Source organism: Phascolarctos cinereus, unplaced genomic scaffold (genome assembly GCF_003287225.1).
Source record: "Phascolarctos cinereus isolate Bilbo 61053 unplaced genomic scaffold, phaCin_HiC Scaffold_2;HRSCAF=192, whole genome shotgun sequence".
Taxonomy (NCBI): domain Eukaryota; kingdom Metazoa; phylum Chordata; class Mammalia; order Diprotodontia; family Phascolarctidae; genus Phascolarctos; species Phascolarctos cinereus.
The window spans coordinates 240,114,755-240,136,830 of record NW_027555625.1 but is presented as its reverse complement, the minus strand read 5'-3'; the positions used below and the strand labels follow the sequence as shown (position 1 = coordinate 240,136,830).

The following is a 22,076-nucleotide window of genomic DNA, read 5'->3' as shown; positions in this document are numbered from 1 at the left end:
ATGTGTAAAATGAAGAGGTTGGACTCTATAACCTCTAAGGTCCCTCCTAGTTCTAAATCCTATGGTCTAGGGTTATTGTTTTGATCTAGAGATGAAGAAAATTCTAGAATGGAGTCTTTATATTTTGACTTTCATTTACAAAACTTTTAAGCCCTTAACAGGTTGTCCCTTCATTTATATAGTCAGAATTTCCCTTTGCATTCTTCTGATTTTGATGCTGTGGCAATGCGAACCTGGACCTGCACTCTGTGGAGAAGAATCCAAAGATCGAAGGGAGGTACCTAGCTCCAAAATGATGAGAATGTTGTGTATAGTGGCCCTGAGTGGATCTCTTTTAAAAGATGGATTGGACTTGAGATCAGATCAAGACCACCATTAGTAGACCACCTGACAGCTGTGCCAGAGAGGCAGGCAACTGGGGGAAGGCAAAAAGGAGGGAGAGACGGAGAGGAAGGGAGGCTGGCATGACAGAGATTTCAGGTGGGGGTCACTTTGCCTATGACACTTTGCCTATGATTAGATGACCCTCCCCCCTGACTCTTGTGTCTGGAATTTAGGATTAGCAATGTGGGTACTCCCTGGGAGAGATGGCTGTGCCAGAATGTACAAGAAATTTCCTCAGAAACAAAGCATAATCAATGATCTTGCTGGACTCTGGGTCTTGGGACAGTCCCTCAGAGATCTCTGAGGGAATGCTGGTAATCTTTGGCCTCCAGATTTTGTCTTTCCTCCCACATATGACTGTGATGTTGGTGGGGACAAATAAATATTAGCTCTTTGTTTTCATTTCCTTCAGGAGAGTAAAGTGGTAAATTGGGGTGGGAATGGTAGACACAATAGCTGTTTGAGTCTTGGTACTATGTTTTACTAATCTTTCTCTTTCATGTAGCAAATGTATTCGAAATTCTAATATGAATACATTAAGAAAATTTGGGTTATGCAAAGTGAGGAAGATGATGAGAGTCTTAATAGAAAATTAGGAATCAGGTATGAGTGCCAAGCCATAGTTGGAGATTTTCCTCCAAAGAATTCCAGGTAGGGGTCTATTGGACCAAAAAAATAATATGTCTCTGAATTATTATAGGCAAATGTTTATTTTATATTTTAAAATCCTAGACTTCACCTGGAGCAGAGGTTCTTAACCTTTTTATGTTGCCATTTACTTCTCTGACATTTTGAGTGAAGCCTATGGGCCCCTGCTCAGAATACTGTTTTTAAACGCATGAAATAAGATACATAAGATTACAATGACATTGAAATACAGTTTTCAAAATTAAAAAACAACAACAATAACTAGTTCATGGACCCCAAGCCTAGAAGAACCTGGATCGAACTGTGAATACCTATCTGCAGCCACAGCATCTATCTGCAGCTGGGAGACAAGGGACCCCTTAGGACACCCGCTTACCAAGCAGGTGGGGCGTAGCATAGTCTAATCCTACCTATTTTTGCATGGGTGAATAAAAACCATCATTCTGTGTCATTGCTTGGAAGTCTTTTGTTGTTGTTGTTGTTAGGAAAAAGAAAAAGGAATGAAGGAACAACTTGAAGCCCGATAACTCATCTGAGAGAACAGTTCTTTTCAACCCACATTCTTCAGTTCCTTTTATCTTCTGAACTGGCCTCTTCCTTAGTGGGCAGCATCTCTGTCAGTGTTGATTCCTGTCAAAAATCACATCGGCAGTTCGCTACAGCTTTGCTCTCCACTGTCTGCCATATTCATTGTGCAAAATCTCTTTGTAGACCAAACATTTGATCTGCTTCCGGAAGGTTATTTCCAGTAAAGAGCCTTGTACCTATCTTCATTGCTGTGAAATAGCATTAACTCTGCTCCCTCGTAATCACCCCAGCTTGGAATTCAAAAATAGGAATTAAGGCACTTAAAGAAGAATTTGTTATTCTTAAGTTTGGTTAAGCTGAAGCAAGTGAGTAGAGAAACAGTGGAGTGATTCATTAGCTGGAGGCATTCTCCCAAACGAAGCCCAGTAATAGGCTCTACTGACAGTACCTATGAGCAGCAGCTGACTGCTTGAGCCTCCTTAGTCCATTTCTTATTGCTTCATATCCTGTTTGTCTCCTTTGTGAAGACAAAGGAGAAAATGAAATGGGTCTTAAAGATAGAGACAGTGCTGGACGATCCAAGAGCTCAACGTACGTGATGGACCAAAATTTCTATTGCTGAATTAGAGGTAGGGAAGATGTGTTTAAAATGGAACTCCTTTCTGGTTTGACATTTTAGTCCATACTTACAGGAAGACATTGAGATAAATGATTGTAATGAATAATTTCCGCTGTTATGTTCATGAGGAATATCCCTGAAGGCATGGGGGTTGTTTGAGGTACCACCCATAGGGAACAAGAAAATGGTATCCTGAGAAAAGCCACCCTCCTGGGGTTGAACCCATCATCCTCTTTCCTAAGGACCTTTATATATTCCCTCAGTGCCTATGAATGAGTACCTCCTCCTTAAGATCTCTGTTTAGCCTTCTTATAGACCATGCATCCTGTTTTCATAAATGCTATTCATATTTTCCGAGAGAGCTAGTCACTGTCTTGTGTACTTGTCTCCCTACATGCACACTACTATATGTACATTATGCTTTGGGCAGCTAGAAAAAGTTAATAATAATAGCTAATAGCTAGCATTTAGACAATGGTTTTAGGTTTGGAAAGAGCTACATATTGCATTTGATTTGATACTCACAAAAATCCTCTGAATTTTGGTACTATTATTATCCCTACTTTACAGATAAGAAAACTGAGGCTCAGAGAAGTTAAATGAATTGCCAAGAGTTACACCACTAGTGAAGTATCTGAGGCAGGATTTGAATTCAGGTCTTCCTGACCCTAAATACAGTCAGTATTCTATCCATTGTCCATCCAAGTTTACCCATTCCATCCACCTAAAGGTAATAAATAATGTCTTTTCTTAGCTGTCTCATTAAATTGAAGATGGTTTTGAATACCACTGTGTTGGTCGTATGTAAATTTGTAGCCCCCTACAGTGCTTCTCACAGTTCTCTTGAATGTAGTAGGTGTTTGATAAAAGAGATCCCTAAAGCCCATGCCAACCTGTCTTGTGACTTTCTACAATTTGTCAATACAAGAAAAGAGGGGAAGATCATTGGCCATGTTAAGAGTGACACAAATTGTATAGGAAACGACAGGGGCAGGGATGGATATACATGACACATCTACCTTACCATGTCAGTTGTGGCTCTGGTCCCAAGGGGTTATTCTCTAACTGGTTTTTTAGCCCTCTGGTGACTTTTTTCCTCCAGCAACTGTTCACTGACTGAAAATATGTCCCTCTCTCCTAGATGGACATGGCCAACAATGATTTCTTATCTTGGTTGGCATTGTTTGACCCAAGGAGAAAGACCTACTGTTCAAAGGTGTGGTTAGTTTTTTTCAGGATTCAGAAATGCTCCTTCTAGGATTAGGAGAAGATTTTATCCTCAACAGACTGAGTATGATGTGCAAGTGACGATTCCTAGTGCTTCCTCTGCTCTGCCTCAGAAGTCCTGAGATCTCCCTCATCTTCAAACGTGTCGGTGGGAAGGACTTGAGCCCTCATTCGCTCATCACACTTCCACAGCCTAGAGGCATGGGGTTTTTCCAGACTTGAGGACTGTTCTTGACAGCTACACAATAACCAAACTACCTCCAGATCAGACCTGTAGATGGAAACTGTTTGCAAATTTCAAATTTAATATATCTGGAACAGTGTCAAGGTTTCATGCAAGGCATTTTTATTTTGACTTAATAACCTTCCAGGGGGAATTTACAGTTCCTAGGGGCTACATTTTATGGTTTCTTTTATAGAATCACTTCAAATTATAGGTTGGTGAACTTAAAGAAACCCCTCTAAAGAATGCAGAAAAATCTAATGTTGAGTGGATTTAAGGTAAAATAATTATGGATGGGGGAGTTTTATTTTAAACACAGGTTTTAAAGAAGTCTCTTGTGCTGATCTGTTATTTTAGGGGATGGGATTTGTCCAGTTTCTAAGTCTGATGTATTAGATTCCAAGCAAAGTTAATTACATATATGCAATGATCACTGCATTTTCTTTACAAAGTCCTTTTACTGTTGTAACCAGGCCTGGTTATTTGGCAACTTCTTATTGTGTTGGCATGGCTGCGGATTTGATCCTGTCTTCCCCTGGTGATCCTTCTCTGTGTATATTTGATATCCCTTCAGGACAAAGCATCAATCCCAAGATGGCAGGTCTGGTTGGAAGACATGGTCCCCAGAACAAGCAGCCGTTCATGGTAGCATTCTTCAAGGCCACAGAAGTACATCTTCGTAGTGTCCGGTCTACAGGAAGCAAGCAACGCAGCCAAAACAGATCAAAGACACCTAAGAACCAGGAAGCTTTGAGGATGTCCAATATTGCAGGTATACAGATGGGGAAAGGGCACTAGTAATAGTCAAAGAAATTATCATTAACTCCTCCCACCTCCCCCCCCCAAAAAAAACTCTCTAAAGTGCTGGACAGGAAGCTAAGGAATGATGTTGTAGACGGATGGAGGAAGCAGGCTGAAATTACTCTGTGTTGTGAGGGATTCAGTTTAGGCATACGGTTAAAAAAGACTTTTATAAGGGTAAGTTGATGAGAGACTTAAGAATATTAGGATGTAGGGCCATAGCTTTAAAAAATAAGACAGTCTTTATTTTTGGATGATGGCTTAGGTATATGTCATTGTGGGGTCAGGACTCCATGCATTTGGCCTAAATGACCTCCTGTAGTTCACTTCAGCTGATGAGATGCTATAAATGTGATATCATTCCTGTTTCTTTCAGTGGTAATTGTGTGATTTCTCTGTTAAGTGACTTTGAAAAACTTTCCCAGGTCCTTAGAAAGGCATTAAAAAAAATTCTTCGTCTTTGTTAATAGTGGGCCATGATCCATCTTATCAGTTAAAAATAGCATGCATTTGTAGAAATACAAAAATGGAATGGCAAATAGAGTTGATATTGCTGTCCCAAAGAGACCTCATAGATCAGTTAGTCCAATCGTCTTCATGATATGGTCATAGGATTTAGAGCTGTAAATGACCCTGGAGATCATCTAACTATTCACAGAGCCACCACTCTTGTACAGGCCCTCAGCAACTCTCATTTGGAGTATTGAAAGAGCCTTCTAATTGGTCTCCTTGCCTCACATTGCTCCCCATCCAGTCTATCCTCCACTCATCTGCCAAAGTGATTTTCCCGAAGCACGATTCTGACCAGGTCTCCAAACCACTCCCCCTCCCCCCAACTCAATAAACTCCATTGGCCCTCTTCCGGATCAAATATAAAATCCTCTGGTATTTAAAGCCCTTCATAGTCAGGCCCCTTTCTACCTTTCCAGTCATCTGACACTTTTCAACTCTACAATTCAGACATGTTATCCTACTTGCTATTCCTCGTACATGATACTCCATGTCCTGGCTCCATGTTTTTGTACCGTCTGCCCCTATTCCAGAGAACTGGAATGTTCTGTCTCCTCCCCTCAGCCTAGTAGCTTCTTGAAAGATTTAGCTCAAATGCTATTTTCTTCAGGAGTCTTCTCCAACCCTCCTCCCTCCCAACTGCTGCTAGCTTCTCCTCTCTGAGATTACTTTGCATTTATACTGTATATATCTTGTGTATACCAAGTTCTTTTAATTCTTTCTTCCTCACTAGAATGTGAGTTCATTAAGAACAAGGGACCTTGTTTTAGCCTTTCTTTTTATACCCTCCTGTGCTTAGGCCAGTGCCTGGCATAGAATAAGCACTGAAATTCTTGTTGATTGCTCAATCTGGTCTAGCCCGCTCATTTTATAAATGAAGAGATTGAAATTCAGAATTGGGAGGTAACTTGCCCAAGATCTCACAGATATAATGGCTGGGTTGGGACTAGAACTCAGATCTTCAGACTCTTATCCTAAGGATCTTTCCATTATACCCTGGCTGCTTCCCTCCCTGAAGTCAGTTCTGTTTAACTTGATTTAAATGTTTATCTGGTGATAAGGTAGGGAAGCATCTGAGGCTGTAATTAACATCTGCTTGTGCTGGAGGTCTGAGCTGAACTGACCAAAAACCTTCCCCCAAGAGCCCTCTCTGGCCGAGTATCAGGCCTTGTGGAAAATATAAGGCAGAGCTCGAGAAGGAAGAGGACACATGTGCTTCTTATAAACCCATGGTCTAGGAGGCTGTGAGACCATGGAAAGGAAGTAACAATTGAATTTGAGCTGGAATTAACCAAATCCTGTTAGTGACATCCTTTGGGCAATTATTTAATGCTGTGATTTTTTAAAGTTATGGCATTTATTTAAAAATATATTGTCTTTTGTTTTTATGTCCCATTTCTTTTCAGGTGTACCTCCCTTCCTCCCCTGCCCCTCATGCCCAGTCATTGAATCCTCTCTTTTAACACAGAAAAAAGAACAGTTAAGCAAAAGCAACCGCCAAACACAGCAGTGACTAAGATATCTGACAGGATATGCAACACTCCACATCTCCACAGAACAGTGGGAAATGAGTTTCATTATCTGTTCTCTGGAGCTCTCATTGGTCATTAGAATTAATCAGTTAAAGTAGGTCTTTTCTTTTCGTTTACATTATAGCCATCATTGTATATGTTGTTCTCTTAGTTCAGTTTACTTCCTTTTACATCAGGACAAGCAAATCTTCCCATGCTTCTCTGGATCCCTCATATTCATCATTTCCCAGCATGCTATTACATTCAGATACGACAATCATTCAGCCACTTCTGAATTGATGGGTACCTACTTTGTTCCCAGGTTTGCTACCACATAAAGTGCTGCTAATAATATCTTGGTGTATATATAGGGTATTTCCTTTTCTCTTTGACCTCCTTAATCTATATGGGAAGTAATGAGATCTCTGAGTCAAAGGTTATGAAGAGTTTAGTGACTTTTCCCTAATTCCAAATTGGTTTTCAGAATGGTTATGTCAAGTAACTTGAATTCATCAGTGGCATCTGGGTTCTCTCTTATTGTCTCCTTATTTATCTTAAGCATCTGTTAGCTTTTTTTGGTGTCATTTCCAGTACAAAAATTATTCCCCTTGGCAGAGAACGTAAGAATTGAGCAGCTTTTCTTTCTTTCTGTTGTCATCTATTCTTGTTCTGTCCACCTCCAGCAGCTCTCCAGTCCACCCTTGGACCCTCCCTTTTCTCCCAATACAACTGAAAAAGAATATCTTTCCCGTTTTTGTTGTCTTTATCTAGCTTCAGCTTATTCTGTGCTTTAGCACTTTTGATATCAGTTTTACAGTATTATGCTCTTAGACTTATTCTTTGTTACTTGTCCTTGCTTGTTCATTAAGTGACTACAGTACCTGACACAGTGGGCATTTCTAGATGCTTGTTGTTTGAGGGATTGATAGCTTCTATCTTCTGTACATATCTTTTTCATAATCTAAGTTGGTTAGGAAATTTTCTGTGTATCCACAAGTGTTTTCATATCCTCCCATTTTTTTCCCTTCCATGGGAATTGCTTCCCTTTATGTCTTCAGGATTTCTTTCTTTAGAATTTCCCATTCCTCCCAAACTGACTTTCTCTGTAGAATTGTAGTCTGTGAGTTTCTACCTATCCTTCCTCAAAACCCCTCAAAGTTTTCTACCTATTGTAGCCCCTTGTGTGTTTCTCCCTGCTAGTGAGAATCAGGTTCAGAATAGAATTTCCTTTTGTTGTTTCTTCAATTTTTTTTTTCTCTTTTGGTGAGGCAATCAAGGTTAAGTGATTTGCCCAGGGTCACACAGCTAGTTAAGTGTCAAATGTTGGAGGCTGAATTTGCACTCAGGTTCTCCTGACTCCAGGGCCAGTGCTTTATCCATTGTGCCACCTAGCTGTCCCTGTTTCCTCCATTTTTTAAAGAATGAAATTCTTTCTTTTTTAAAGGCAAATCCTGAAGTTATTTGCTGCTCTGTTTTTAGCAGAGAGAACTTTAGGACACATCTAGATAATTAAAGTTCTCCCCCCTCCCCCACCATGATTACAATAATATCATCGTGTGTGTGTGTGTGTGTGTGTGTGTGTGTGTGTGTGTGTGTGTGTGTGTGCGTGCACTTGCGTGCGCTCCTGTGCACGCCAGGCTTGTGATCACTTTCCTGAGTGCATCTGTTTCCTCTTTCTGTTTAGGTGGGCTGTAGTATATTCTAATAGGAAACTCACTTCTACTTCTCTCCTCTGTTGATTTTTACCTAAATTCTTTCCACAATGTTTCTCCCCTCTGGTTCCAGGATTTCCTCACTTCAGTATGCCTTCTTAATATACAATGGCACTCTACCCCACTTTTATCTCTCTTCCACCCTGAGACCTTTGTGTTCAAATTTGTCTCCTGACATTTGTATCTCCTGCTTGCTTAAACTTTGGGCTTTTGTATATAGATATTAGAGACCATGGGTTTTACTCCTGGTTTCTTGGATTTTGTCTTTTACATACTTATGGGTGCCTCAGCTGCCATTTCTCTTCCTTCATTTCAGCTGAATTTAAATATAAACAATACAGTTATCTTTTAACACTGGGAAACTAAGCCTTTTTCATGCAGTCTTGCTCAAGGATAATGATTTATGGTTAGTCATTGTAAACTTAACCAGAGGCTGATTACACAGGTTTCAGATTAGCCAGGTTTCTTGCTTCCACCTTCCTCTTAGGCATCTCCACCAGAAGAAAAACATGAATCTTGAACTAGTCATCTTGACTTTTTATCTGCTTGGACCAGGAATTTGAGGGAAAAGATAAAGGAAACAAATCTAAAGGTCTTTGGATTTTCATCATCTGAGTATCCTCCATTACTGGTAGAGAATTTGGAAGTTTCATTTTCCTAGATCATCCAAGTCCCACATGTGCCCCACCCCTCAGCCTTATAGAATACCTAGCTAATTGGATGTCTTGGTAACTTATGGCCAGTGTCCTTGGTTGGCCTGAACAAATGAATAACGTCTTTCTGTTCCTCAGGTGGTACCCTGTGAGGCTATCGGTGATGACTTTCATTTGGAAAGTCCTTAATGCATCTCTATTGCTCTTTGTTGGCCTGAACAAATGAATAACATCTTTCTGTTCCTCAGGTGGTACCCTGTGAGGCTATCAGTGGTGACTTTCATTTGGAAAGTCCTTAATGCATCTCTATTGCTCTTTGTTGGCCTGAACAAATGAATAACATCTTTCTGTTCCTCAGGTGGTACCCTGTGAGGCTATCAGTGGTGACTTTCATTTGGAAAGTCCTTAATGCATCTCTATTGCTCTTCGTTGGCTAAGGTCCCTAAGGAGATGCTCTGGTCTTGATAGTATGTGCCTGGTATCTTAAGTAGCATTGCAGCACTCAGCCAACCATTACCCTAAGCTGTCCTAAGCCCAACTAGGATGTGTCACAGGGCTCTACCCTAAGCTGAAATAATCAGTTTGGTTTAAGCTAAAGCTACCACCACCAACTTGCCTACAAGCAACCCTTTTCTGGTATAAATCTGATTCTTAGAACTTTGCTGAGTTTGCAGCTGATTGATTAAGAACCCGTAGTCCTGGGATGAGGGAAGGAAGGACTCCTTTGTTTCTCTATCCAGCATCAGACTACTCTATGGGGGCAGTGGAGTCTATGCAGGGGAGGAAGATACGGTCCATTTGATTCCCAGTGGTTTCACCAGGTGAGGACAGATTCAATTCAGTGATGAAGTGCCTGCTGTGTGAGAGGCAGTGTTGTGTTGTGGATTTTTGCCCATCTTGGAGTCAGGAAGGCTTGGGTTCAAGTTGTTCCTCTGATACAAACTATCTCTTTGGCTGCAAATAAGTCACTTCAGCTCTCTAAGACCTTTAAGTTACAGTAATTGCTAATCTACATTGGTGGTTAGAGCTTCTGTGGCTAATAGTTGCTGTACCTAAGAGGTCCCGGTATCAATGAAATCACACATCTGGACAAAGGAGGAGGAGGAAGCCCAAGGCATTGTGTATCGAGGATACAAAGACATGATGTTATTTAGTCTGTGCCCTCAGTGAGCTCACGTCCTACCCTTGCCCAATACCTAAGTTTTACAGACAGAGTTTAAGAAGGTCTGGGATTCTGGAGTTGCCTAGAAGCGGTTAGGAATATTAGAAAGGACCCTGGGTTTTGATTCAGGGGGCCTGGAGTCAAAACCTTGTGAAGCTTCTTACTATGTGTGAAAGTACTACATGTGCAAGTCACTTATTCTCTGGGTTTTAGTTACGTCATCTGTAAAATGAGGGGTTTTGACTAGACAATGTCTAAGGTCCCTTTTAGCTCTAAATCCTGTAGTTCTGGGCATATGGGAGCACCTAGTGATCAAGGAAGAGGATAGGATCAGATTTCTGATTGTTATTGCGTTTTTATCACTTAATGACTGTCTTTATTTCTTCTTTCCTCCTACCTTCTCTTCCCTTCCCTTCCATGTTCAAAAGGATCACCAATCCATTTCCCATTAGAAATGAACATGCCCCTTTCCTTCTTTAAATCGTCCCCTAGATGGGATATCAGTTATCAGTGTTGGCTTAAATGTCCATTTGAATGATTTGGGGAGGGTCATTCTTCTGAGCTTCAGCACTGTTTGTCTTAAGTCCTTGTAACCTATCAGCAAAATTCCTGGCAACCCAGAAGGCTTGAATCACATAGCCAAGGGAAGTCTCAAGGCCTTTCACCCAACCTCCCATATCAAGTTAGCTCTCTGTCCTCCTTGGTTTTTCTCTCTCTGGAATGTTAGAGTAATTGACTCCATAGCCCCTTCAGAATTCTGCCAGCACATTCTGAAGGGGATTCATTCTGGGGGAAACAAGAACAGTAATTCCATTCCCCCTCACTCCCTCCATGGGATGGAACTAGTTTCTCTGCAAGTTGGCTGGCTACACAAAGCAACCTCCTTCTGAAAGAGATTATACTGAGAGAGGCTTCTGCAGACTGCTGCTGGAAGCCAGATGGGGGTTTGATTATTTTGATTGAATCCGTTCCCAATTTCACCACATACATATATACACACACACATACATACATATGTACATATATAAATACATGCATACATATGTATATGGTGCAATGAATGAATGAACTGAAATTCACATGAGGATCTGACAGGTGTTTTAAAGAATGTGTGTGGAAAGGGTGGTAATGGTATGTAAGTGCCTCCTTTCCTGGAACCTTCCTGCCAAACTGTGTCAGCAGTGAGAGCTGGAGACTTTTAGTTCATGGGTCCCTAAAGACTGAATTTTCATTTGGGGAAATGGGTACTACTCCACTATCCAGTTATTAAAAATATTCCTGTGACTAGGTGTTTGTGTCATGGATGTGGCAATATAGTTGATATTGGAGTGTGTATTTTATTTTTGCCTCCTTTCCTGATTCAGAAAACAGTAGCAGTGACCAGAGGCAAGCCTGCAAGAAACACGAACTCTATGTCAGCTTCCGAGATCTGGGCTGGCAGGTAAGTCCATCAGCGCTGAGTGATCGTGGGACCACAGGTAGCATTCTTGTGACTTCCGTAGGGAGGAATCATATTCTACTGTTGAGTTGTACGGCCTGTGTCCCCTGGCTTCGGCTTACACCATGGATGGGCCGTGACTCTGACTGATATATGAATGTGGCCACAGAGAAAAAAAATATTGAGTCTAGAGTCCGCTTGAGAGAAGTGGCTTCCGTTCACTGGGGTGGGAAGTGTTATCTTTTGCTAGAGGAGGTCCTTGTGGACCACGTGGGTTGCTGGCTGTTGATGTAACAGCAGAAGCGATGCTGAGTTACCCAACGTTAAGTACCCCTATTTATGAGGGACTGCTAAAGGTATCAAGGAAAAGATAGATTGTGATGCCTGCTCTCCTGGAGCTTCTAATCTAATGGGGGAGTCGGAACAAGTACACAGGAAATATACACAGCACTCGCTAATAGAGATATGTGACCACAGCATAGCACTTAGGCCTCCCTAGAGCTGTCCTCACGTTCTCTGCCTCAGGGTCACGTGACCTGATGTGACGAGGTATAAAAGAAGGTGGTGATGAGAAAGCTTGCTCCCTTGAGAAAGGACCAAGACTTTACTGAATTCCATGTTAGAGTGAAATGCCAAGGGGTTTGCTGATCGATGGAACCTTACAGTAATAACAATGATGAGGATGATAATAATAATAGCTAGCATTTGTTAATTGTGCTTTAAGTGTGTCAGGTGATTTAGAAGACATTTCATTTATGTAGAATCATGTGATGCTAGGTGGTGCAGTGGATAGAGTGCCAGGCCTGGAGTCAGGAAGACTCATTTTCCTAAGTTGAAATCTGGCCTCAGACACTTACTAGCTGTGTGACCCTGGGCAAGTCACTTAATGCCATTTACCTCAGTTTCTTCATCTGTAAAATGAGCTGGAGAAGGAAATGGCAAACCACTCCAGTATCTTTCCCAAGAAAACCACAAATGAGGTCACGAAGAGTTGGACGTGACTGAAATGACTTAACAACAACGCAGTTTCATTTGGTCCTTAAAACAACTCTGAAAGGCATGTGCTAGAGGTATTATGCAATAACATATGCAGAAGTGCTTCGCAAACCTTAAAGTTCTACATGAATGTTAGCTATTATTATTATCCTCATTTTACATATGAGGAAACTGACGCTGACCAAAATTGTGACTTGCCCAGCATTACAAGCTGTGAAGTAGATAAAGAAGCATTTGAATCCAAGTCCAGTGCTTTATTCCACCACCTAGAAGTCCCACTTGTGCACTAGTGCTGGAGAGAGGTTCCTAGAATGGTGGAAGTCACATGAGGATAAACACACTGTTCTGGTGGATGAAACAGCTTGAATCCCATTCTGTGTCCAACCCCCATCTTCTGTGATTTCCCCTATATTCAGCATCTCTCCTTCACTGATACAGAATGCCCCACTATGATGCCCTTGGAATTTATCTTCCCAATTAGATTATAAGAAAGGCAAAGGACAGTCTCTCCTGCTTCCTATGTATCCCCCATTATGACTAGCAAATGTAAGGTACATATCATTGCAATGTTTCCCTCTGTCTTCATCTTCCTTGTGGGTTATTAAACAAGTAACTCATGACCTGTCTATTTTTTCCAGGACTGGATAATTGCCCCTGAAGGTTATGCAGCCTACTATTGTGAAGGAGAGTGTGCTTTTCCCTTGAATTCTTACATGAATGCCACAAACCATGCTATTGTTCAGACACTGGTAGGTTCTTTCTGTCTTTGTCACCATAAGCTTGCTTGCTTTTGAAGTTTTATGACCGAGTAAGCCCAACTGGCTGAGAATCAGGCTTCAGTTTTGCATTAGGAAGATGCCTTGTCCCTGGCTTTTTGTTTTTTTGGGGGTTTTTTTGGCGAGGCAATTGGAATTAAGTTTGTCTCTTGTTTTGAAGTGTTGGAAATAATGGCCTGTTCTCCTTTGGGTAAATGCAGAGTCAGAGTCAGAGTTAGAACAAAACTGTGCCTGGGGCTAATTGTTCTTCGTTGTATGTATTAAGAAGGAGCTAAATTTAGGTAGACTCTTGGAAGGTGACCCTCTGCTGGTCTAAATTTTCAGAGAATTGATTGATGGCCATGTCCTTGTCAAAGTGCCTCAGTGACTCCACTTGCAATGCTGTGCCCATGTAGTCAATCTCTTATGTCTGCTGCCCTAGCCTTGGAACTCTTGTCCTTGAAGGTTCAAAGGGAAGTGATAAATGGCCACACTCCATCTCTGCTTGTAGAGACTGGGGTCTTTGTTTTGACTAAGCTGGTGGAGAGATGTCTGAACAATATTCATTCATTCAACAAACATTCATTAAGTATCTACTGGGTTCAGGCCACTGTGTGAACCACTGGGATAGAGATAGAGTTTTGGTAATTCTGTGAGTTCTTAGACTTTTGAAATTACAGTTTAGGAAAAAGATAAGACACAAACTTAAATAACAAAACATCAATAAGAAATATTATAGTATGTAATATTATGTGTGACAGACAGCATAGTGTAATAGGAAGGGCCTTGGATTTCAAGGAAGGGGACCTGGATTTGTATTCTGGCTTTGCAATTTATTACCTATTTTGAATTATTCATTTAAGCCTCTGTCAGCCTTCTTATCCTCATCTTTTAAAATCAGAAATTTGGACTTGAGTATCTCTAAGGTTATTTGCAGCTGAAGATTTAATTCTATCATACCTTATGTCAAATGATAAACATATTAATTCTATAAAAAACATATTAGAGAGGAACAAAACAAAGTATTTTGTGTGTGACTGAGGTGGAGTGGGGAAGTAGGTTATCAGAACTGAATAGACTGAGGAACTAAGTTAGAATGTTGGAGAGAATTATAGCTCCCCAGCATGAGGACAAGAGTTGGGGTATAGAAGGAGATGGTGGATCAGTCCATGAACTCACTGAGAAAGGAAGGAAAATGTCTTAGGGACTGGTAGATTATGGTCATCAGGATCTGGATTAGGTGACAAATGGGTATCATAAGCCTCAAGAGAGGAGAGAAAGAAAAGCAGAGAGAGCTAAAAACACTGACTTTCTAAGGGAGGGGGATGGAGAGTAGGTCAACTTTGAACATAAAGTTCACAGAGGGGAGTGATTTGAGATAATGTCAGAAAGGTATAGTGGTATTGGATTTTGGAAAGCCTTGAATCCCAGGCAAAGGAGTTGTAACCTTACTCAGCAAGCAGTAAGGAGCCACTGAAGAGTTATAGAATCATATCTAAGAAATATTATTCTGGCTGTATTTGAGGGATGTATTGGAAGGGTAGAGAGTTGATATGGGAAGACTCTTGAGCAGATTAATGCAGTACTTCTGGAGGGTGACTTTCAAATTAGGGGAAGAGAGAACCCATTGTTCCAAGTGAGTGGGTGAGTTAAAGCTGGGGGTGAGGGGGCAAAGGCTTCAAGTTCAACCACGGAGTTCATGCCAGTGGACAGCATCTGCTAGGAGACTCGGGTTTTGAGTTGCATTCCCAGCCCTCACTGGGAGATAGATACAGAGAGTGCGTGCAGGCTTGTGTGTAGCCCAAGCTGATGTGCTCAGTAGTTGCTAAGACTCACTGCTATTTCAGAAATGAAAATGATGTCGGTTGCTTATTGCATACTTAACCTCATACCAGGAGCATGGGAAGCCAAAGACCATCTCTAGGAGCTCAGTCTAACTGGAGACATGTTACAGACACATGAAACAATAGCAAGAAATGCAAAAAATGTTATATCATTTAAGTATTGAGTCATGAGGCTCAGGGAAGAGGATGATTCAGCCCAATAGACATTTATTAAACACCTCTGGTAGGCAAAACACCCTGACAGCACAGGGAGGGATACAAAGTTAAGGTATGGTCCCTATCCTTGTTGAGCTGTGAGTCCAGTAAGGGGATGTGATACATACATAAATATCCTATATTGTTTTGAATGTTAGTTAAAGTGCATGAGCAATACAGATTAACTATGTGAGGCATGAGGGAACAATGATCATTTCAAAGTGGCGGTGGGAGAGGATCAGAGAAGACTTCATGGGAGAGGTGACAGTTAGGATGGACTTAAAAGGATCTATAGGAATTTAATAGGTGTAAGGATTGAAGAAGGACTTCTCTATAAAGGGAACAGTATTCAACAAAGACAGGAAAGCTTAGGTTGTGTTTAGGGGGACAGTGAGTAGTCTAATGTGGCTAGGGCATAGAGTCTATGGAAGGGTTGAACTTCAGTTGGAAACATTTGTGGGAGTCCAAATGCCAAACTAAGGAACTTGAATTCTCTCCTGCTTAAAAGCCTCCAATGAGTCCCTGTTATTTACAGAGTAAAGTCTTGGCCATATCTGTACATTAGTAAGATGATTTTAACAGTGATGTGGAGGAAGAATTTGAAAGGGGAGAGAGTAGATGAAGGAAGACCTGTTAGGAAGTTGACGAAACAGTCCCAACTGGTTGAAATAGGGCCTCTAGTAGAATTCTGACAATAGAAACAGAGAAGATGGGGGAGCATATGAAAATGATTTCTGAGGTAGGAGATATATGATTTGGTAACTGACTGGAGGAAAGGTAAGGGAGAAGAATGAGTCAAAGACAACATGAAGGTTTCAACATAAAGAACTATGGTGGTGAAGGGTGACTTCATGGACAAGATGGGACTTGGGCTGGGCCTTGAATAATAAGAGCTAAGTTTTATGTAGTACTTTAAAGTCTGCAAAATGCTTTACATATATTATCTCCTTTGAACTTAACAACAACGCTGGGAGGTAAGTGCTGTTGTTTTCCTTATTTTATACAAGTGGAAACTAAAGTTGAAAGAGGTTAAATATTCTGTCCAGGGTCACACAGCTAGTAAGTGTCTGAGGCAGGAACTACACTTGGGTCTTTCTGATTCTAGTATTCAATCTGCTATGAAGGAGTGTGTTCTATAGTGAAAGCATGGAAGCAGGAGAGAGTATCTCGTGTTATTGGAAGACCATTTTGTGGTCCTTATTTGATAGCAATGGGAGTTGTTTGGATAATTAGAATGAGATGAGATTGCAAAGGGTCTGCAAAGCCAGTCTCAGGAATTCAGTCTTGATTGGCGTAGGAAAATGGGAGCCATTGAATATTCTTGAGCAGGAGAGTGATATGATAAAAGTGGTGTTTAGATAAAATCTGTCTGCTAGTAGTGTTTATTCAGCATTTGAGACCTCCCTAGTGTCTAATATAGCCCCTTATACATATTAAAGTGCTTAGTAAAGATTTGCTAGACTAAAATGACTTCTCTGAATGACCACTTGTTGCTAAAATTGCTAGGTGGGTCAAGTTTTTCTTTTAATACCTTACTTTAATACTTCCTGTATTGCCAGCTTTCCTGCTTTCTTCTCCCTCCTAAGCCTGACCTTATCATTGGTCTAAAGGGGAACCCAAATCAGGGACAGTAGATAAATTAGTATAAAGCCATTCACACTGATAAAAAATAAAATCTGTTTATGTCCTTTGGAAGAGGAGTAGTATCTCATCAGGTAGGAAAAAACCCAGGGTTAGTGGTCCAAAGCTTATGCACAAGACTTTGGCAGTAACTTAACAGTAGAACTATTTGTAGCTTATGCTCCACTTCTTTAGGACATCATTCTCAAAGTGATATAGTTGGAAGGGACTGGGAAGGTCATCTAATGCTATCCCTCATCCAATACAACAATCTTGACAGTCAACCAGTCTGGGCTTGAACATTTCCAGTGACTAGGAAGTTATTACCTTACAAGTCAGCCTTTTCCTTTGTTCTACGACTTGAAAAGGATGTTTCTCCTCCTAATGAACCAAAATCTGCCTCTTTACAAAAAAGTCTACCTACTAGTTCTAGTTCTGACTTCTGGAGCCACACAGAAGACTTTTGGCAACGTTAGCCATCCAGATGAATTAAACAGCTCTTGTCTCTTTCCCCCTGCCCCTTAGTCTTCCCCTGAAGAAGTCCTGACTAGCTTTGGTTTCTTCAATTTTTTTCTTTTACATGACATGACTTCTAGACCTTTAGTTGTCCCATTTGCTTTCCTGTGGATATGTTCCCATTTGTAAATTTTCCTCTTTAAGTGTGGGACCCAGAATTCTAACCTCAGTACGCTAGATGTGGTTGGACCAGAAAGGAATATGGCCTTTCTTGTTCTGGATGTTCTCCAGAGATGGGTATCCCATATTTTTCAATGCAGAGAAACAGGATAAACAAAAATGTTTTGTTTTATATGTAAATGATGCCTGTAGGAGAGAAGAATCAAAAATATATCCAAGAGGAAATCACTTTACCCTACTTTTTCTTTCTCTTCCTTTCTAGGTACATTTTATAAACCCAGAGACCGTGCCGAAGCCTTGCTGTGCTCCAACCCAACTCAATGCCATCTCCGTTCTCTACTTTGATGATAGCTCCAATGTCATTCTAAAAAAATACAGGAACATGGTTGTTCGGGCCTGTGGTTGTCATTAGGTTTGCATCAGTTTAGCCTCAGGTTTCAGATCTTCTTGTGCTGCAGAAGGAACTCCGTTCTGGATCATTTGGCAAAGAGCTGGGGCCTTCCACAACATGTCCTTTTAAAAGGAGCCACACCGTGCTGCCATTTTCAAGGGTGTGGTGTTTGCGTGTGTGTGTGTGTGTATGTGTGTGTGTACACTCGCGTGTGCATGTGTATAAAAGGTGCAGGGATGATTGAGCAAAATCTCAAGAGCAAGATGCTGCAAGTTGGCACAAGAAAAACAAAGCAGAAACAGTCTTACCGAAAACCTGGCCATGACGATTGGCTTCTAAGTCTCAATCCGAAGATTACTCACTCTCTGCGGGTAATTATGAACACCCCTTCATCGAGGCCACCCAGCAGGGTAGGGGTGTGTATGTCTGTGTGTGTGCGCGTGTGCACGTCTATATGTGCTTAGTAAGAATGACTTGGAAGTTCCTGAAATAAAAGTCACAATAAAACGAATGAATGAAAAATGGTTAGGATGTTAGATACATTTCCTAAACAATTTATCCCAATTCCTTTATTTACCCCAACTTCATAAACAGAAGCTGTGGCTGGGTATCAGAGGGCCCTGAAATCCCAGAAAGGTCTCGGCATTTGACTCACAAGAACAGAAAGCATGTATGGGTTTATTCACTCAAAACACAAGTAGGTAGAAGGGAAAATAAATTTCCACTCTGGGGGATGTGTTGACGTTGATTGGAGAAGGAAAAATCCAAAGTAAATAAACTCCAAAGGACGTGTTCACTCTCTGTATTTGTGTTGTGTGTGCCAGAGATTAAATAGGCATGTTAAATACCGGCAGAAATCTGATTTGCTATTGTGGGGGAAAACTGTCTAAATCTGAAACCAAGGGGGGCCAGGGAGACAAGTGGCAAATCACTTCCGTAATTCTGAACTTTGGGTGTTACACAGGCTATGCAATGTCTGAACTAACAAAATCAGGAGTTCTGAGAAGCCACTACTGGGTCCGGGTCCCTATAGCACTGGTCTCTGAGCTGCCTTTTTGAGTTATCAAGTTTTTGAGATTTAGAAAATTGTTTCAGAATTTGGGGTCCAGTAAAGGCCCTTGTGAGTGTCATGTATCTCGGACCTCAGAGAAGGACTTCCATTATGTGTTGTATGCAAATTACCTAAACATGAGGTTCTAATGACAGACATTATGAACCCATATCTGCAAAGCACTTGATTTGAAAATGTCTCAGATGTTTGAATATAGTTAGTTTATGCTTAAAACAATCTCTAGCCTGTAAATTAGATTCAAAGTTAACCTGCCAGGCTTCCCTTTGCATTTGAGGATGGAATGGCATACCCATTAAACATGGCTTTGTGAGTGTGGTATGCTATCCTGAAGTCAGAAACTCAAGGCCATGCTTTCATTAATCAGTCTTTGCCTGTTTCTTCTGATTAGTTTCTTGATGCTAAGGGACCAAGGGGGAGGGAGGGTGACTCGGTGCCTTTTTAAACCTTCCAAGTGATGATTCAAATCTGTACCATGCGCCTTATTAAAACTGTTTTGAGCCAACTTGCAAAATATTAAGACTTTATCCAATGGTTCCTATATCCCAAGTAGCGAGCACAAAGGACAAGTTTATCACGGATTGAGTCATATGGGGATATTGAAAAATAAATACTTATTTCAAGGGTGAAAAAATTTTTTGTGCATCCCTCAGCTAAATTGGCTTCCAGGAATATTGGGCTTCCTGTCGCCTGCTGCTTCCCAGTAGGTCAGACTGTGATACTTCATCAGCTGGGGGCAGAATATTCTGTTTAGGCTGAGCTGAGGACTTTAGGGTCATAGTCTGTTGGCTCGAGGCATAAGCAATCCCATAGTCACTACTGTCTCAGTCCTTTACCCAGACCAGGCTCCTGTGGCTGCTGGGTCAGCTTACTTGTGTGTTTGTACATTTTAAGTGTAAATAGTTGTCACGACAGAAAAATTATTTATTTCCATCCCAGTTTCCTCTTTAATCACTTGTTCAGGAAAATGATTTTCATCTCTTTAAACACTTTTTGTTTCCTTATTTAAGAAAATATTTATTTTAACAGTTGGACAGATATGTACACTTCTGTTTTTTTTCCTCTCCTTCCAATAGAGCAGTCCTTAGAGAAATTTTGTACAAAAATAGAAAAATAAAGCATTTTGACTTTTTACTGCAAAAAAGCTTGGTTTGTGATCATTTTCCCCCTAAACCTGGCCTGTGGGGTTAGGAGGTAGGTGATGTGGAAGAGAGTGGTATCGTTCACCAAATAACATGGTGACCTTAATCCTTTTTGTGTAATATATCCTTTTGTCAGTCTGAAGAAGCCTACAGACCCCTTCTCAGAATGTTTTAAAATACATTTCATGAAATACATAGGATTACAAAGGAAACCATATGTCAAAATAATTATGAAAATAATTTTAAAAAATCTGTGACCAAAATAAGGTGTGGTGCCAGGACCACTGGATTGAATCAGAAGATTCAAATCATGGATTTCCCATTTGGGCAAGTCATTCAGCCTCAGCTTTCTCATTTGTAAAACGGGAATTATGATATTTGCAGATACCTGCCTGATGAATTTTTGAGGCTCCAATATTTGAACTCTTCCTATAAAATGCTATATCAATACACTGCTGATACACTGCTCACTTCTGCCAGTAGGCTCTGCCTAAAAGTGAATGTCAGTCTCTGATGCAGCTGTTTTGGGTCTCGGTGCAGGAGAGACTGAACAACATGAAATGAAACAACAAAAAATTCCGAATGTTTGGTAGGTTCAACAGCAAAGATCCTTGATTGAATTACAGTACAGCTGTCAGCAGCTGTTTCAAAGAAGTAGGAGGTAAATAAATTCTGTATATGGCTGACATAGTCCAGAGATTTAGTCATCCAAATAAAATTACAGAGGCACAAGAAAGGAAACAACAACAACAACAACAACAACAACAATAACAGTTCTGAAGCAACCATTGCCAAAGAGCTGATATTTTCTAATGTGGATCATTAGAACATATTTTAGAGATGCTGCTGGTGGAAAGCTTTCCCTCTGCGTGGACACAACAGGCATTTCCATGGAGGCAACTAAAAAGTCCTTGTCTAAATAGAGAATTAAGACAACACCATAACTCCAGGCATAGAATAATATTGGAGGTTTCCAGAGGCTTTGAAGGGCAAGTTGAAGTCCCCTGACTGATGTTAACAAAATCCCTGACCTGAAGAGGTAGGTAATGGTTACTGGGTTGAAGGACTCTCTCTGGCAAGAGTGAACCAACCATCCTCCCCTGACAAGTTCCAGCCATTTAGATTCAGGATTGATTTCCCCCATTTGTTTATCCGTAGAATCAACGAGGCCTTGTTTGTGGTTTTTCCTGAAGAACAGGCCTCTCTGACCTGCCTTCGTCACACGTATTCCTTGAACCACTTTGCTCTTTGTTCATATTCTATCATCTCTCCCCTCCCTTCCTCCCCAACTTGGAATGATCTCACATTTCCCTTGCCTCTATCTAGCTTCTTCCCCAACTCCTCCAATATATACTAATCTCTTTCTTTTGGGTATTGCCTAGTTTACATTTAATTATTCTCCAGTTATTTTTGCCCGTTGAGTTTTATTTCCTCTAACAGAGGTGTCAGACACATAGCAGGACCACTAACTTGTACGTAAGGATCCCTGTACCTGCATATTGACTTAGTTTTTAATATGATGCTATCTATGTTTTATTGTATTTTTATTTATTTTGTGGAATATTTCCAGATTACATTTAATCTGGTTCAGGGACACTAGGGAGTATTGCAGGCCACACGTAGCCTGGTATTTGATACCTCTGCTCTGGATTGTGAGTTCCTTGGGGACAGAGTACTGGGCCTAGAATACTAAGCACCCGAAGACCTGAGTTTATAGATTTAGGTCTGAATTTAGGTTTACAGATTTAAGTCTGAAAGAAACCTTAGAGATCATCCATCTAGTTCAACCTTTCATTTAACAGACTTGATAGTTTAATGTAAGTAGCTGGTTTCTCCATAGAATCATAGCACTGAAAGGATCTCAAATCATTTGATCTGAACCCTTTTTTTACAGGTGAAGAGATAGATCCGGAGTGCCTGTGTCACTTGCCCAAGGTTACACAGAGAGTCATAAGGTCAGAACTAATACCAAGGTCTCCTGATTCTATATAGCCAGGGGACAAGCATTTATT

General features: G+C 40.8%; 1 protein-coding gene across 1 annotated transcript in view; it reads left to right on the top strand.

The window, feature by feature from the left end:
* BMP7 (bone morphogenetic protein 7) overlaps positions 1 to 18,649 on the top strand; it is a 96,094-nt gene extending 77,445 nt beyond the window's left edge. Inside the window, exons 4-7 of the mRNA XM_020981441.2 lie at positions 4,204 to 4,401; positions 11,343 to 11,419; positions 13,051 to 13,161; positions 17,725 to 18,649. Coding sequence (XP_020837100.1) covers positions 4,204 to 4,401; positions 11,343 to 11,419; positions 13,051 to 13,161; positions 17,725 to 17,874 — 536 coding nt within the window. The 3' untranslated portion in view covers positions 17,875 to 18,649. The remainder of the gene's footprint in view (positions 1 to 4,203; positions 4,402 to 11,342; positions 11,420 to 13,050; positions 13,162 to 17,724) is intronic.
* The last annotated feature ends 3,427 nt before the right edge of the window (positions 18,650 to 22,076 follow it).